Source organism: Anguilla anguilla, chromosome 3 (genome assembly GCF_013347855.1).
Source record: "Anguilla anguilla isolate fAngAng1 chromosome 3, fAngAng1.pri, whole genome shotgun sequence".
NCBI lineage: Eukaryota > Metazoa > Chordata > Actinopteri > Anguilliformes > Anguillidae > Anguilla > Anguilla anguilla.
In genome coordinates this window covers 24,041,891-24,059,355 of record NC_049203.1, presented here as the reverse complement: position 1 = coordinate 24,059,355, position 17,465 = coordinate 24,041,891, and the positions used below count along the sequence as shown (strand labels likewise).

The 17,465-nt window shown below is 39.4% G+C and overlaps 1 protein-coding gene across 2 annotated transcripts; it reads left to right on the top strand.

Moving 5' to 3' along the window:
* The first annotated feature begins 2,163 nt into the window (after positions 1-2,163).
* Positions 2,164-6,162, top strand: LOC118222655 (zinc finger protein ZIC 5-like). 2 transcript variants are annotated; one of them, XM_035408400.1, is made up of 3 exons: positions 2,164-3,345; positions 4,819-4,931; positions 5,029-6,162. In XM_035408400.1, the coding sequence occupies exons 1-3, from the start codon at positions 2,304-2,306 to the stop codon at positions 5,251-5,253; spliced, it is 1,380 nt and encodes a 459-aa protein (XP_035264291.1). In that variant the 5' UTR covers positions 2,164-2,303; the 3' UTR covers positions 5,254-6,162. The 2 variants fall into 2 exon arrangements, with proteins under 2 accessions (XP_035264291.1, XP_035264290.1); XM_035408399.1 differs by having other exon boundaries at positions 4,819-6,162.
* The last annotated feature ends 11,303 nt before the right edge of the window (positions 6,163-17,465 follow it).

Genomic DNA, 17,465 nt, shown 5'->3' with positions numbered 1-17,465 from the left:
GAAGCAAGTTCTTCTCGATTCAAGTGTGATGTTATGGGAAATGATGTCCAAAACGACAGCAGTGCATCGATTACATATAATCCCCAAATTTGGATGTTTCCTTAGATTTGTTTGCCAGAGTCCTGAATCCAAACACAATACTTGCACTTGCATGAAACTCACTAGGTAGATAATTCGAGTGTGTTTATTATTAATTTATTGTGTACATCGTCATTACGAACTTTCAACTATGGGGCATATTTAAGTGTGTGTTTTTTGTCACTTTATGATTCAAATGACACACACAATGAGGTGTACGTGGTACTATACATTGTTATTCTTTCATTCATTCGGTCGTGCGTACATACTGGTGACATATGTTGTGGCAGAACGTACTTGGAACGCTACCAGTGCTGTGTATGAATACGTTGAAGTTTGAAGGTTAGGATTCAGTACTAAGAAAAAATTTAAGTGTCTATTTTCTTGTTGATATGTATATAGTCTGCTGTGATGGTGAGTGAAAGGGGCCTTTAAGTTAAGACATTAAATCGATGACAGAAATGCATCATGCTGAGTTTATCATGGATCCTGAAGGTTGTCCTGGTACCATAAAGCACAGCAGTATCCAGGTTTATTGAAATCCTTTTCCATCCTTGAGTAAAACGGTGCAAGTGAATACACTGACTTATACGCGCCACTGCCTATTTACATTTGTGCATTCCTGTCCTCAATACATATATACTGAAATATAAATTAAATGTAAAACACCGATTAATTCGTTTAATTATATATGCCAGTCCAATCAATCATGTTTCTACAGTAGGCATAGCCCATTACAAACAATCCAAATAAATCCTCACCGGGCAGGTGCTCTCAGAAAATTTTGATTCAGCGCTTTATGGTGCTGAAAGATTTCCTCACTTCCATCATGCTTCGCTAATTTTCCAGAACCGTGGTTCAGTATTAATTAGAATATTAATATCGCGTGTCTTGCCTAAAAATAAGTGCCCTGAATATGTAGGCTAATCTAAGTATTAAACTAAAGTTCTGTGTGACGTGGAACAGCCCCCTTCAGGTTTCAATTAATAAAATGAACATGCATAATAAACAAGATCATGTATTACATGGAGAGTACAATTAAAGAGCAAAAAATGAAGTTTTAATGCGAGAGACTCACAAATATTGAATTTTCGTTTGCACCTTTTTGTACACACCCTTCTCGGTAGTTAAAACTTAAGAATGCGTTCGTAAAAGTGCTTCATGTTGACATTAAAATTAAGGGGGCCAAACCAAATTAAGGAAGAACAAGATTTAATGTGGAAATTAATGGAGGCCTATGGTTCAAGTAACTTCAGATAAACATTATACTAATTATTAACATTATAAACTGATCATTTCACATAGTTCATCAAATTAAAGCTTCTGGGGCGTAACCGATGCCAAAAGCATATGCATTGCACGTTAAGCGTAATAATAAAGCGCAATAATATCACTTCGACATCTTTTTATTTTTTATTCTAGCCTATAAATTTCAAGACGTTCCCAAATAGTAACATAGACATGGCATGGCATACTATGTCATTATATAAGCAAATGTAACTGAATTTAATCTGTATTTCCAACGGCGCAGAGAAAATACCTACACATCTATCGACATGGAGAATGCCCACTCTGTGTAGGATTAAAAGCGTAAATAATGCTAATGTAAAATGTACACGAGGCCTCAGCATCTTAAATTTACTCCCTGTAACCGTTTGAAATAGATTTTCAAAGACAAAGACACACGTGCCCCCCCTTTCACACACGCACGCACGCACACGCACACACACACACAAGCGCGCGCACGAACACAATTACAAAAAATACTGAAAAGTGTCAGGAATTATAAGATAACAAAATTGTAATAAAGCAAACAGCTGTTTCGGTAAAATTATTTTATTTTATCCTTATGGGTGTGTGCCAAATAAACGTATAAACATATTTGTTGCTAACTTTGAGATTATAACTTTTGGAGACAGCAGTGATAAAGGGAGTGAGGGGGCGGATTCCCGCTGTGCCTTTTGCGTTGAGAGATAGCCAATCGCCTCCTTCCTTTCGCTGCCATTCATCGAACTCCGTCCAATACTCGCAGTGCCATTTCTAAATCGTGTTCCCCACTGCGTCTTCCAACTGTTGTATGTTCTGTCGTTCGGTTCAGGACGGAGTGAGAAAGCGAGAAAGCAATGTTAGAAGCGGGAAAAAAAGTTAAATACGGCTACATATAGATATTTTTTTAATGTGCAGGGGAAAACACAGTGAATGTGGATGGGCTTGACTTTGTGCGTATGGAGACGCCTTTGAACAAGAGGCACCCGACGCTAAGATTAGCAGATTTGGCAGCAGCTCAAACCCTTCCTCATCAGAATATGACAGGCCTCCTGGGGATAGGGGGACATCACCCTCACTCCAACTATGCCCGACTCCACCCGGGGGACACGGGCAGCGACCCCGGAGTGGCACTCACTCCATTTGGACCCGAGCACATGGCACAGACAAATGCTCCAAAACTTAGTACATCTCAACACACTCAAAGCCACCCCGAAGCCCATACCGCGGTATCTTTCACCACTTCTGAGAAAACATTTAGTTTCCCCGCGGCTCACCCCCACCTAGGTTACACCACCAGCAGAGACTACGTTCTCACGAGAGATCTTTCAGCCTCTGCTATGCACACGCTTGGCGATCGGCATAGTTCCGCCTCCTCTTCTCGTCGACATGGCACGTTTCTTTCTCCAACAGGTGCTTACGGGCACGCAGAAGGTGGTACCCATTCACTTTTTCCGGGACTTCAAGATCAAGTCGCCTCAGGTTCCCACTCGCATAGTGCTCTGAACGGGCAGCTGCACCTGAGTTTTCCGGGGGACATTTATGGCAGGCCAGAACATTTCGGTCACAGGCCCGAACACTACGGACCTTCTCTGTTCGGCTACAACTCCATGAACTTAAATGGGAATGTTGCTTCGACTCCTCATGCAGCCACAGGGGCGTTTTTGAAGTACATGAGACAGCCCATCAAACAAGAGTTAATCTGCAAATGGATTGACCAGGAAAAACCTTCAAAGAAGCCATGCAACAAAACTTTCAGCACCATGCATGATTTGGTTAACCACGTTACCGTAGCGCACGTTGGGGGACCGGAGCAGAGCAGTCATGTTTGTTTTTGGGAGGAATGTCCGCGAGACGGCAAAGCTTTTAAGGCAAAGTACAAACTGATAAATCACATACGAGTTCACACTGGAGAAAAACCATTCCCGTGTCCTTTCCCTGGTTGCGGAAAAGTATTCGCTCGTTCGGAAAACCTCAAGATCCACAAGAGGACGCACACAGGTTAGTTAAAAAGTGCTATCAAGTGCAGACCACGCAACAAAACACGAGGCAGTTGATAAATAACGTAGCCTAAGCCACGCATTCAGGAAGATGGCGAGATACAAAATACTTGGGCATTGTACAAGCTTCAACGCACATCGTATTCATTATTGTTCCATTGTCTTCCCGTGTCATGTAGTACAGGTTTCATTATCCTAATATAAATTAAACCTAAATTAGTTACTTATTTTACCTTCATTTTAGATTAGATTCATTTTCTGGACAACTATCTGTGTGTTGTTTAATCTTTTGATTTTATGTATTTATTTATTGCTTTTACTGCACCCTTACAGGGGCAAGTTCACGCTATCAGGCCATCCAACGCTTAAAAGCTTTTCATTTTCCATCCCAAATGTGCGTGTGTGCTCGCATGTGTGTTTTAGATTTCAGAAAATATCCACTGAAAGGATATCTCACGAAAGGTGCTTACTTAACTTTATATGCCAACAACATTCATAATTTTGAACATGCGTGCTTTCTCGTGATGTCAAAAAAGTTCTAGCTGGCGGTGCACTTTGAAATAGCCACCAATAGGTTCACAATCAAAGTATTGTTCAACGTGTTGAAAGGTTCGTATGCCTACTAAAACAGGATGCTATGAAGGGCGGTTAATCTGTTATCTACTGAAACAGTCGGGAGATTACATTACATATTAACATTATATTTTAAGTGTCACATACAGTAAGCTATGTCTGCTGTAGGAAAAGGAGAATCGCTGACGAAAATGACGTGAAGCACACACGGAACAATACTGGCTGCAACAACATACCATTTACGTGAGGGGGCGGAGGCTGAATGTAAATTGTGTAGTGGATCAAAATTATGGCAGGCAAAAATTTTAGTGCGAAATTGAAATAACCTCACCTGTAATTCGAAACGACAACTGAAATATGATAGTGCTTATCAGGCTACCATTCATTTGATTCAGACGATTGAAAAGTATAATGCTTTTTGAATAAAAACAGAGATTTTAACTCACGCAGGACTGTATTAGCATTGTATAGCTCAAAAGCACAAATTTAATATGTCGTTTATACTGGTAATGTTGTACCTTCGGTAATGTAAGACCGAAGGTACAACTTTAGACTTGCAATAGAAGCCTGGATAGATAGCACTTTTGCTACTGTTCTCTTTACTTTTGCCATCCGTGTAGACTACTTCGGGTTTATTTTTCCTATTTTGAGGTTAGATGGGTTGTCTTGTATCTTTTAAAATATATACTCAAATGCATTCCCTGCGTATTGTTTAATGTAACATATTTATTATTAATCAATTCATGTGTTATCTATCTGTCCCTCAAAAAAAATAATTTGTAATATATCTATCTATCTATGTTTGGTTTTTGCATGAGTGGAGACTGAATACTTAACTTGTACACATATCTAACTGTCCTACTCCCCCCCCCCATTTTTAATTTTTTCATTTTTTTCCTAGGAGAGAAGCCATTTAAGTGTGAATTTGAAGGGTGTGACAGGAAATTCGCAAACAGTAGTGACAGGAAGAAGCACTCTCACGTCCATACGAGTGACAAACCTTACTACTGCAAAGTAAGAGGCTGTGACAAGTCTTACACACACCCCAGTTCCTTGAGGAAACACATGAAAGTTCACTGCAAATTCCCCCCACCCCCTTGTGCGAACACAGAGTCATACCACTCGTCGACGGCTCACAGAGACACCCTCTCCCCAATCTCCGAGACTCACAGGTGCCATTCTGCAAGTCTCTCGCCTCCGGTTGCCAATCTCAATGAATGGTACGTGTGTCAAGGAAAAGCAGGGCCGAACCATCCTCACGGCCCGTTCAGTGATGTTCCGACGTCGGACTCGGAAGCGGAGGAAGCTTTCAGGAACTCGGACCCAAAGACAATGATTTAATATTGACATAGAAAATGCAAAGGCAAATGTTGCTAAAATATTGCACCAATTGCAGAAAATGCGGCAAGTTCACGGAAAATATAAGGATATCAGTAAGTCCTGAAAGGGAACAGGAAACAATTCTCGAGAAATCAAATTGTAAAGGACAACAACAATTGAAATCTACCATCACTAAAATAAATAAATAAATAAATAAATAAATAAATAAATATCCGAGGCATGGAAAGCATCTCTGGTTGACGATTGACGATTTATGAAAACGATGACTACTGAACATCAGAAGCCGGCAAAAGCCATGGCATATCATAACGTTATATGAATATGAACATTCCGCACAAATCAACCTTGACAGTGAACACACAAATATACTTCGCGTTCATATTAATGCTGTCCTGGCCTCTGACACTATTCAATCATAACTGACTGGATGATAGGATGACTTGGTCTTATGTTTTATCTCATCACTATCCACTATCAGTCTTCAATCAGATTGATCCATCAATTTCTCAAGCACGATAAGAACGTTTACCATCTTTTGGGATAGTGCAACTTTAACGTTGCTATGAATACATATAGCTCCTCACATACAAACTGACACAATAATGATAATATTTCATCTTATTATTTTTAATTTAATTATTAACTAATTCAAAACTATTGTGAACATATTACAGGTAAGAGGTATGAAAAATGATATCTAAAAAAATGTAACATTCACAACTCGCATGATCCAATGTCTTCATAGGTTACTGATAAGAAAGCAAAGGTAAATGGGAGCGTATCAAGGTCAACACAGCAGGCTTCGTTCCTCTAAATGTGGGCTAAATTACAAATGATTTTGTGCTGTATTTAAAATAATAATAATAATATATTATACAAAACAAATTTAAAAATCATCGTTATAGGCTAAGAATACTAATTTTTCATTTGAGACCCCAAATATGTAAAATTGACGGGGGTGTCCCTGACAGACTTGTATATAATGGCATTGGTGGTCATGAAAGTACAAAATATGCATTTTGAAAGTTGTAATTAATTTAGTGGTGTAACGTTTTCCTAAAATTGCATGTACCAAAGGTTATTAATACTGGTTTTGGTGACATCTAGTGATTCTTATATTTGTGGACTGTACAACTGACATTCATGTCTTGCATGGCTTAGCGTGTTAATGTGGAAACGTACTCTCGCATGCCCAGTGTTTTGGGTCAATGTGTCGACTCGTCGAGGTGTATAATGGTATTGTTACTTTTGATGGAAAGAAAAAAAAAACTGTTCTTTGGTGTCCATGATAAATACTCATGAAAACATTATCAATGGAAAACTTTAATAAAAGTGGATAGGGTATGAAAATGTTAGTCGTATCGTTTCATGTGCCTGTACCTCAGATAGCATTACTGAAGGATGCAGCTACAGTGTGCAAACGAATACGTCTTAGGCTACAGGGTCAATTTCTTGGCCAATTGATTCACAGCACCAAGAAAGAGGCGTATTCAATTATACAAGATAAACTTTAAACTATGAAACATATCATGTGCTATATGTAGGAGGGAATGCTTAATTTGTACGGCAATTGATACATCTGCAGCGTAATTCGCATTTAAATTAAGGAACTGATCAACGTGTGAAATTATATAAGACCGAACAAAGGCATTACATGAATGGGTCATAAGAAATATACAAAATAAACTTGCCAATAAGCATGGTCTTGTGATGACTAAATAAAAAAATCCCCGTCTAATTTATATTTTTAAAACGCACCATGTCAAATTCAAAGTGTTTCTTATCTAGTCTATAGAACGAAAACCGCCTTGAGACATGCTCGACTTCAAAGTAATCTACTCCCGAGCGGAAGGCTTGGACAACTACATGGCACGTTAGGATTTCTATAGCTATTGGCAAGCAAAGCATTCACAATTGAATATATCAAGTAGGACACCATTTACTGCCACTAAATCGTCAGACATCAAAGCCACCAAAGGTCATTTTCTTTCATGAAGATTCACAAATCTTAACAATCAGTACAATAGTACATTACTATTAAAACACATAAAAGTGGTTGCGTCAAGATTTACAAATACAATTTAGCAAAATAGGCCAACATTAGCAAAATTATAGTGAAATTCAAACTTTGCGGACCATGCCAATAAGTGATTTTGAATTGCACTGAAACTGACCTCTGCAGTCCTCAGAATTGCACGAGGAGCTTTTGATGAATTGTTGAAAGGCAAGTGAATCAACTTGCATATTGCTTCCATAGTAATGTGCAGACAAAGGAGTCAAAATCTTTGTTAGGTCTAGCTTGGACAGTTTTATTCGGTTCTTAAACATAAGTCAATCAAGAAATACTTCCGAGAATAAAAGACGTGATACAGTGAATTCCTAGAACCCAAAGTGGCAAGCCACTTCTCAGGCAGATTATGTTCAAAAACAAATTGAATGTAAAGCAGGCTAGTTTGGATACTGCTTTCATGATGCATACTTGTGCTAAGGTTTACGTGGCATTGAGTGAATTCAAATCAAGCGTCGCATTAGGCAGTTTGTGACACCTTATTAAGATACAAACGCAGTACTTTTATCTTTCATTCCTTGTTTCTTCAGTCAATTTTCGTTTAAGCAACGTCTTTAATATTGTGTTGCTAGGCCAACTACATTCTCTACTTATATCATAAAGTTTGTCTATTAGTTCGGTGCCGCCCCTCTTCTGTTCACAAACTTCGATTTGGAAAGGTGAAGTATTACTCATCTGTGTTTACTTAATCAAATACAAGTTCTCTGTGAATGGTGAAAAATAAACATAGTGAAAAATAACCAAACATATGACTCTTCTGAGTGAGAAAGGGGACTTCATAAAAGATTGGAGCAGTCACCCTTGAATGAGAAACGCTTTGAAGTGGAACTTATTATCTGGGGAATAGTTTTTGGTTGTCCTAACGACGCTCTTGAATTGAAACGGCTCTTCTTTGTCAACGATTTGTTCGCCTTTACTGTGATGGCCGTAGAAATCATTTACATGGACTGCCTTAATGTACAGCCAGCAAATCAGTAACTTTCTAAGTCAGACACACAGACGCCACTCTCCAGAAGACAAAGCAGAAGTCGCAGGGAAAACACTGTCAGTTCCCTCTCATATTATTCTCCAATTTATTTGATGTCATGGTGGTTTCAGAGTCGACTGCTTACTCGTGGATGCGTTGTCCATTCAGCTTTTTCATTGTAACTTTCGCTAAAACCTTGGATAAACCCTAGACAACGACCATCTTGGAATCAGTTAAGTAGGCTACGTTGTGTTCAAAGTGATGTGAGAATACATTTTGAGTATCAGTTTATTGAGGTTAGAGTAACGCGTAGGCTACTTACGGTAATCACGAATTTGATAGAAAACTAAAATGACTGCTATGACCAAACAAAAAAATATTCCATTTGCAAGTAGGATACCAAATAAAAATCACAGGAAACTCATCACGAATTTAAATCGTGTTAAGATACTTGTTACCACATCTAATCAAAATTGCACGTTGAACCAACATTTTTGTAAACAATACTGGCAAATGCATATTTTACTGGTTTAAGGAAGAAATAAGGTACTCCCCGAAATATGAAGTCTCACCATTGCCCCCGTTGTTGTTGTTATTATTATTATTATTATTATTATTATTATTATTATTACTGAGCGAACGAGACGCGACACAATTACTCGCTTTTTAAGATGAATATTTGGAGTCATGGAGGGCTGACTACACAGTAGGCTAGGCTAGTATTATATTTCCAGTTATGTTGGTCTAATATGTTTAAGATGATATTATATAAAGCTGCTTCTTCAGTTCTGGCCACACTAAATATCAACTTAATTATGACATTTCTTCCCTGAAATATCGATTGAAATTTAATGGGGGAATTCTTATAAACCCAATAAATATTTCATGAAATATTTGCATCCAGGTGAATGAATGAATGAATGAATTAATTAATGAAACAAACGGTTGTCAGATGCAAATGGTCAGTTCTATGTCATTTTGCACATTTTCGCTTGTAATTAAAAATGTGTTCAAAACTAGATTTCTTTTTTAAGTTCATAAAATGTGAAATCATTTATGTGACACCATAAACGATTTACTATAAACCATATCTTAATCAATGTCAGTCAAAGTGAAATTATTGGTATTTAATCACTGGGATAAGGAATGTGTCTGCAATGGCTTCCCTATTTATTCATTCATTTATTTTCGATATCTCCCAAGTAAGTGTAACTTGTCATTGACGTTTAGAACGCATTCATTCATTCATCCGACCTTTCATTTAATCTCACCTGACGTTATGGTGAAGAAGAGATTAATTTGTGTTCAGGACATTTAGTGACCAAAGTGATGCAACTGAATCGCCGTAACTACAGCCACTCACTCCTTTCTCCTTTCTGCTAGTCTCCAAATCAATAGCCTCGGACAACGGTTGCTCTTAAAGTATTTTATAAACTAGTAGGCCTATATTTAAAACGGTCCCACATCTCCTGTCCCCCAGCCAGATGTCCGGCTATTCTATTTTACAAAGACTTGTCCGAGCGAAACGGGCGCAAGCATATTGGCAGTCCGGGCATTTTGCCAAAACTTTCCCCGCACCCTACCTGGGTACGAGCTTACGTTCCGTGAATAAGTGAGAAGGAAAAAACATGTGGCTAGTTAAAGTTCTGCCTACATGCTACTTCTCTGGCCAACTGCACACCCGTCAAAAGGGAAGAAACTTCTTTTAGAATTACAAACAGCGGTCTGGGGACATTAATGTGTCGCTGTGCTGCACTCTGTGAGTAAAAATACTGACTTCTTCTTGGTTACCTTTAACTCAGTCGAAGTTTATTTGCAAGTTTCCGTCTTGAGCAGACGGCAAGGTCCTTGTGGGCAATTTTTGAAGCGTCTGGAGCGGAATATGTTGTCCTCTTCGCTTAGGAAGTGATGCATAGTTAAATTGATTGATTTGAAGTATTAGGAACTCGTCATTACTGTTTGAGTCCAGTTCGAGCAGCTATGAACTCACCTATTCCCTCCGACGTCTTTATGAGAAGATTGATGCAGTTAAACATCAGACAATGGGAGCTCCGGGGCGTCTCTAGCCAGACCTATACCCGGTTTTAATAGTTTCATAGGAACTTCATTAAATCAATTACTTAGTGAACACATCATAATTTATTTGTAATTAGCCCTGAAAAGCTTGTTTTTTGCAACACTCTACAGAACAGTGCCCAGCGGGGTTCCTAGTGTTCGACAAGTACTTTGCTGCTTCTCACTCACGGTAGCCATTATTTGCCAGCTGCAACGAAAGTAGAATCTTAACGTCTTAATCAGGTAGACCATTCAGCCTCATATAGCCTAATCCAAGACTGGCTACCGGTTGAAAATGGAGATAGCATACGGACATTACACGTTTTATGCATATATGACAACCAAGAACAACTATATATATATATATATATATATATATATATATATAGCTGCAAGCGGCGATACACAAGGTCAAAGCAAATGTTTATCATTTTGAAAGAATAAGTAAGTTATATTGCAAAATGTTACTGATTAAAAAGTGCAGACATTTCATAAGGTAGGCATTATGGCTTATTGGGGCAATTTTCCTCTTCAGTCAGATACATGCACATTGATAAAAAGTTATTTGGAAAATTCTTTGTAAGGAGAAAGACTGAGTCACATTAATTTCAAATCCCTACATCAAATATGACAGGAGTTATTTCCTAAACATTAGAAATTCAGTTGACTGCTATAGCGTCAATCTACATCAAATTCGGTCAATGGATGTTGGGATGTACCATCTAACCATGCGCCAAGTTGCATAGGTCTCACTCATGTATAGTTAGGCCAAAACTGGGGACCTTTGGAGGATGTTCCAGTGAATAGGTTAATGATACACATTGATACATCAAACTCTGTTGGAGGATATGTCTTGTTAAGGTTTTTCAACAAATTACATTTCAACAGTGGACATAAAGGCTCCACAGCATTTGAGTTGTGCATGAGGTGAGAGATCTTCTGAGGTAGAATTCAAGTCTCTAGATCAAAAGCGGCTGGAGTTATGATTGTCTTGAATATTGGAAATTCAAATGATGGTTATAGCACCAACGAGTGGCCAGTCAGTGCCAAAATCACTCATTGGCCATATGGAGGTAAATTCTACCAATGTACTAAGTTTCATAGGTCCCACCCATGTGGTAACACCAAACCCGGGGACAGATAAAAATGGCTAATAGCATTTCCAAAATAGCAGCAATCAAAGAGGGTGGTGACACATAAGGTATACATATATATTCCAGAGGGGGAAATCGATCCGTACAGCATGTTTTAAATGTCTTAAAGACAACAGTGATTTTTAAAAACTGAATTTATTAATTTAAAAAAATGCTCTATAGCACCACAATGTGATTAAGTTGAGCCAATACATTAGTCATTACTGAATTACTTCAGATGAGTGTTCCAATGAAGCTACCAAATTTCATCAATTTCCCTCAAACTGTTTGGGAGTTACTAGCATTTTTGTGATATAACACATTCACATAATTTTTCCCAAGGCGCCACAGGACTGCCGCCGTGGGCTATGCGCCACAAATTGTGGTCACTCACTCACTCACTCACTCCGTCACTCACTCACGGACGACCTTTGTAGGCGCATGCGCAGGAGGTGCGCCGTGGGTCTGGGCGGTTTCGTGCTTGTTTATTTGCTTACTGTGCCCGTGTTTTTTGGATGATTAACTTTCTTTATAATGACTGTTTAGAGGACCATCTCCTGAATGAGGTGGTGGAAGTTACTTGCGGATACATCAAATGCTCTTGGCGTACATGTCTTTTAAAGGTTTTTCAGCAAATTCAAAATGGCGAAAAATCCTAAATGGGGGACATTATGATGCAAAACATTTGAGTTGCTCATGCGGTCATATATCTTGTTAGGTAGGATACTAGTCTCTGGCTCAAAGGGGACAGGTGAACCATTTTGACTCAAAAAGAAAAACATATAGGTTATCTGGCGTGAAAAAGTCATAATCTTGCAGCAGTTTCTGTACGACCGGTAACGATACCTCCTGGACCGAATCGCAATGCAGATGTTGCTGCTTAATTTTGGAGCTGTTTATACTAAAGTTATATACTTAGTCTGTCATATCGTTAGCCAGGTAGCTAATGTTAAACTAATGTTAAAGATGCTGAAAGATGCTGAACTGTCTAATGTGTGGATGTATTTTATCTGGATTTAAGAAATATAAATTTAAAAAAACCTTTCGCAAAGGTTTTACAGATGCAAAAGCAAGTTTAAATGTTTTATTTTTTATTAGCCAGCAAGCCAGGGTAATGAGTTAGAGGTTTGCTTGAGTCTGAAGGGGATTTGAAAACAGGTCTGTCACTCGTCCAAAAAGTTCCAAAAGTAAACACGCTACCCAGTGAGCTATAGGTAACTGGAGCTCAGGACAGCATAGTTTTGTTCTTTTAAACATATGCACTTGCTTATATGTCTATTTTGTGTCAGATGTTTTTATTGGCTGATGTACCTAAAATGTCCCATGGGGGGACGTATTCTTTTTGGGCCTGGAGCATTTATGATGATGTAATCAGACAGGCAAAGGAAAAAGAAAGAAAAAAATGCAAAATCCCATAAGTTTGGGGCTTTATTGTGTGGACGTGTGAAGTTGTTAGTGAATTCTGTCTGTTGGAATGGGGTCAGAAGGTACAGAAATTAGTGTTTTTAAAGGCCGAAGGTCTGTAGTCATTGTGGTTATTTCTTTAGGGAACCCTGAAAAGTGCCAAACTCTCTGTGCTGTATAGGTATTTGGAATGTCGCCAGACCTAGCCGTAACTTGGAGGGATGGCATACCTGTCATCCCAATAGAGAGAGAAGAGCTTTACTGTAACAGCTAACAAACTGCTATCAGTTGCTCAGGAAAGTCATTATTGTTATATAAGTCGCTGGTGGCTCAGATATTGAAGTCCATCTACCTATGACTAATGATACCTTACTACCTAGCTAGTTGCAATTGCAAGCTGATTGTGATATGATATCACTAAACACAAAATACAATAATTTGAGGGGATAATTTGGATTATTTTCCCAGGGCCATGAACATGTATTGCAGCAGTTCTGTTGTGCTGTTATAGTAGGTGCCTAGTATTATACTAATAAATCAGTTGTGTTGCAGTGTCTTCAAGTCATTAACTTTCAAAATAAGTGTTTAAATCAGATTAAGAATAAACTTTGTCAGGAGAAAGCGCAGACGAGCATGTGCTTTGTTCTGAAATAACTGATGTTAACTGCTGCTTTTTATCACCACTGTTCACAAATTGGGGTTGTAACAGACATGTTGGAGGAGGACAGTTTATGTGCAGGTTTACAAGCAGACTTGTGGGCACCCAATCAACAAACAGTGGTTGCTGGTGGGTGATGAAAAACTGTCATTGCAGCCAACTGATACCCTCCCATTACTGTGCAATGCTAGGGCAAGTTGTTTGTTGTACCCCGAGGCTACTGGCCACAGTCGGTGCTGGCATTCGATACCAGACCACAAGGCCTATCCATAAACCAGAACAATGCCTTAACTGGATGAGCCACCCAGCAACCCCAAGGTTTACTTTTTACATTACTATGGGGCGTTACTATTAGTATGGGGCGACATAGCTCAGGAGGTAAGACCGATTGTCTGGCAGTCGGAGGGTTGATGGTTCAAACCCCGCCCTGGGCGTGTCGAAGTGTCCTTGAGCAAGACACCTAACCCCTAACCCCTAACTGCTCTGGCGAATGAGAGGCATCAATTGTAAAGCGCTTTGGATAAAAGCGCTATATAAATGCAGTCCGTTTACATTACATAACATTTATTTGGCAGATGTGTTTATCCAAAAGTGACGTACAATCAGTACACACTGAAGGTCATTGGAACAACTACAAAACACAGGTCTGATAAGGTACTATACTCAATATGTGACAGTTATTCATAGTCGTGAACCCATTAAGTCCAGTTCACACAGTAAGTATAGGCTTGGTCAGAAATGTATGGTAGGCCGAACTAGGAGACATGAAGACAAGTTATAACATCAAGATAAAGATACAAGTGCAATATAAGGGCTGGGTGGATACAAGTGTAACATGAAAGTGCCACAGGAACAAATTAGGAATCAAGTGATAAGAGCAATTATTGATTGGGAGTGCCCTGCAGAGTAGAGACAAGTTAGTACAGTACTACAGTCTGAAGAGATGCGTCTTCCAACCATGGCGGAAGATGGGCAATTACTGAGCGGTTCGTAGAGGAATGGGGAGTTCGTTCCACCACTGGGGAGCTAGGGTGGAGAAGCTCCGTGGTTTGGACAAGCGCGAACCATTCACCCGGATGGCAGGCAGTGCAAGTTGCCCTGCTGCTGCAGAGTGGAGTGGTTGAGTTGACATGTATGGTTGAATTATGTCTTGTAGGTACAGTAGGTGGTGGCTGACCTATTGATTGCAGTGTAGACCAGGGTCAGGACTTTAAACCTGATTCTGGCGGCGACCAGTAGCCAGTGGAGTGACCTCAGCAGGGGAGCGATATGCGAGAAGGAAGGCTGAAGACAAGTTGGGCAGCAGAACTCTGAATTATCTGTAGTGGCTGTATGGCAGATGCAGGCAGGCTTGCAAGGAGGGATATGGAGTAATCTAGATTGGAGGTCACCATAGCTTGAATGAGTAGCTGGGTGGAGTATGTGGTCACGTATGGTCGAATCCTCCTGATGGTGTACAGGAATCTGCAGAACGCTGCGTGATGTTGCCGTGATGTGCTCCTTGAGGTCCAGCTGGTCATCCAGGACCACCCCCAGACTCTTTGCAGAGTGAGAGGCAGTCACTGCGGTCCATCTTGTGAGGGATGAGCAGCAGCTCGATCTTGTTGAGGTTGAGCTTCAGGTGATGCCTGGCCATTGCATATTGAGATGTTAGTCAGGCATCCAGATATTCTCTCATTAGCCTGTATGGCAGAGGGGGGGAAAGAAAAGAAGAGTTGTGTATCATCAGCATAATAAGATAAGAGAAGCTGTGTGAATTAATGACTGCACCAAGAGATATGGGGCAAATAGATAACAGCAGAGGCCCTAGTGCAGATCCCTATGAGACACTTGTAACAAGGGGATGAGGTGCAGACATGCAGTATTATAACAATCTTTCCACTGAGTGCACCCCTTAGCACGTGGGAAGATATGGTATTGTAGCTACTCCTTAGTGGTGGTGCAGATATTTTGTGTTTTTCCTCATTTAGCTATTCTAGGCCCTGTTTCACAAAACATGGTTACTGAGTTTGAGTAAAACTTGGAACCCTCCCAAATCTAGAACATGGACTGAAAAAAAGCTGTTCTAGGTTTTACTCTGCACAGTTACCTAGCTTACTCAGTAATCCTGCTTCCTGAAATACCCCCTTGGACATTTAGCTAGAATTGGGATGTAAACATGGAATCGTGTGTGTAATAAGTAACATTAGCAGGCCATAGATCTATTAAAGCTAGCTAATATACATGTAAAGTGAATAATTTTTTTTATTAAGTTATCCGTAGCCTTTTCAAAGTTGTTAGCAACTTTGTTAGCTTTGATAGTGAAGTTATCATGTAATGTTAGCTAGACAGCATGCATGCTGTGTCAAATTAATTTCTCCTGAATTAAATAAATGCAGGTGAATTACAGAGCTAGCTAAATTATAAACAGTAACAGCAGTTCCAGTAATTCCATGATCGACTCTAGTTTTTGAACGAGCCCTGTCAGCTTGTCTTTTTGCTTCACTGTATCCAGGCTTTTCACTGTATCAAACACATTGTTGGAATTTGATCCCAAACCACAGGCTCTGTAGCCACACCCACCCCTCCCCACACACTAAAGAGCGCCATGCCCAGGAATGTCTTTAATGTATTTTAGAATGGCCTTGAATGGTCAAATTGATCATCATTTATCTTGCCTGTATGCATGGTCATTTTGATTGCTACAGTTAACCAAAGGACTCCAGTAGTGCAAGCAAGCCTCTGGCTGGGAGAAGCCTGTAGTAGTCCGAGTTTTTAGGACCTATTTTGACCTATGGGGTGACATAGCTCAGGAGGTAAGAGCATTTGTCTGGCAGTCGGAGGGTTGCCGGTTTGAGCCCCCGCCCTCAAAGTGTCCCTGAGCAAGACACCTAACCCCTAATTGCTCCCAACGAGCTGATTGATAGCTTGCATGGCAGCCTTTCACCGTTGGTGTGTGTGTGAGTGTGTGTGTGAATGGGTGAATGAGAGGCATAAATTGTAAAGCGCTTTGGATAAAAGCGCTATATAAACGCAGTCCATTTGCCATTTGCCATTTAGTCATGTAGCTATCTGAGTAATGAATAGGTTTGGGTACCGAAACCTGATAGGACTATGACACTGGTTCCCATATGACTGGTACCAATAGCTACATTTACAAGTCAACTTGTGCCATTGACCATGGATGTGAAAAAGGGTTGCTTCTTACACTTGGAAATAAGCAGCCAGATTAAAAAAAAAAAAAAAAAAAACACAACAGAAAAAATAAGCCAAAAGTAGCTTTTATAAGCAACACTGCTCACCAGCACTACCCCAACTGATTGTGCACCATTTTAGCCCATCCATACATTTTCTCTTCTTCTCCTTCTTGTTCTGTTGACTAATTGCAAGCAGTCCAATCAGCCTAATGTAATGGAATGTGGGCTCCATATTTGTTTTTCTCCCACTAATCCATATTAAGGGAACGATTCAAATAACCCTGTAATTGAACCCACATTCAATTACATTCATTAGAATATATTTTGCACATTTGACTGAACAGCAAGGTCATTCACTTTACTGTAGCCCAGAGGTGACAAACTCAATTAAACTAATTAATTAATTAAGTTTCACTGCATGTTTCCAACTCACCAATACAGTTTTTTTTGTGTGATGAAAAATATTTTAGATACTTACAGATGTGGATCTGTAGGGTTTAATGGCTGGTATTGTGGCAAAAATTGAAATAAAATACAAATTTATTAAAAATACACATTATGTAAACCCAATGCAGCTTGAACAGCTACATCATAATTCCAGAGGCTATACACCTGAACATATTAATTTATTTTATTTATTTTTTGCCTTAATTCACAATTATAAAAATAAAAACTTATTTTTATATAGTGCTGTTACTTATTTTATTAAGTTTAGTAGTATTGAGTGCAAGAGTAATAGGAAATAG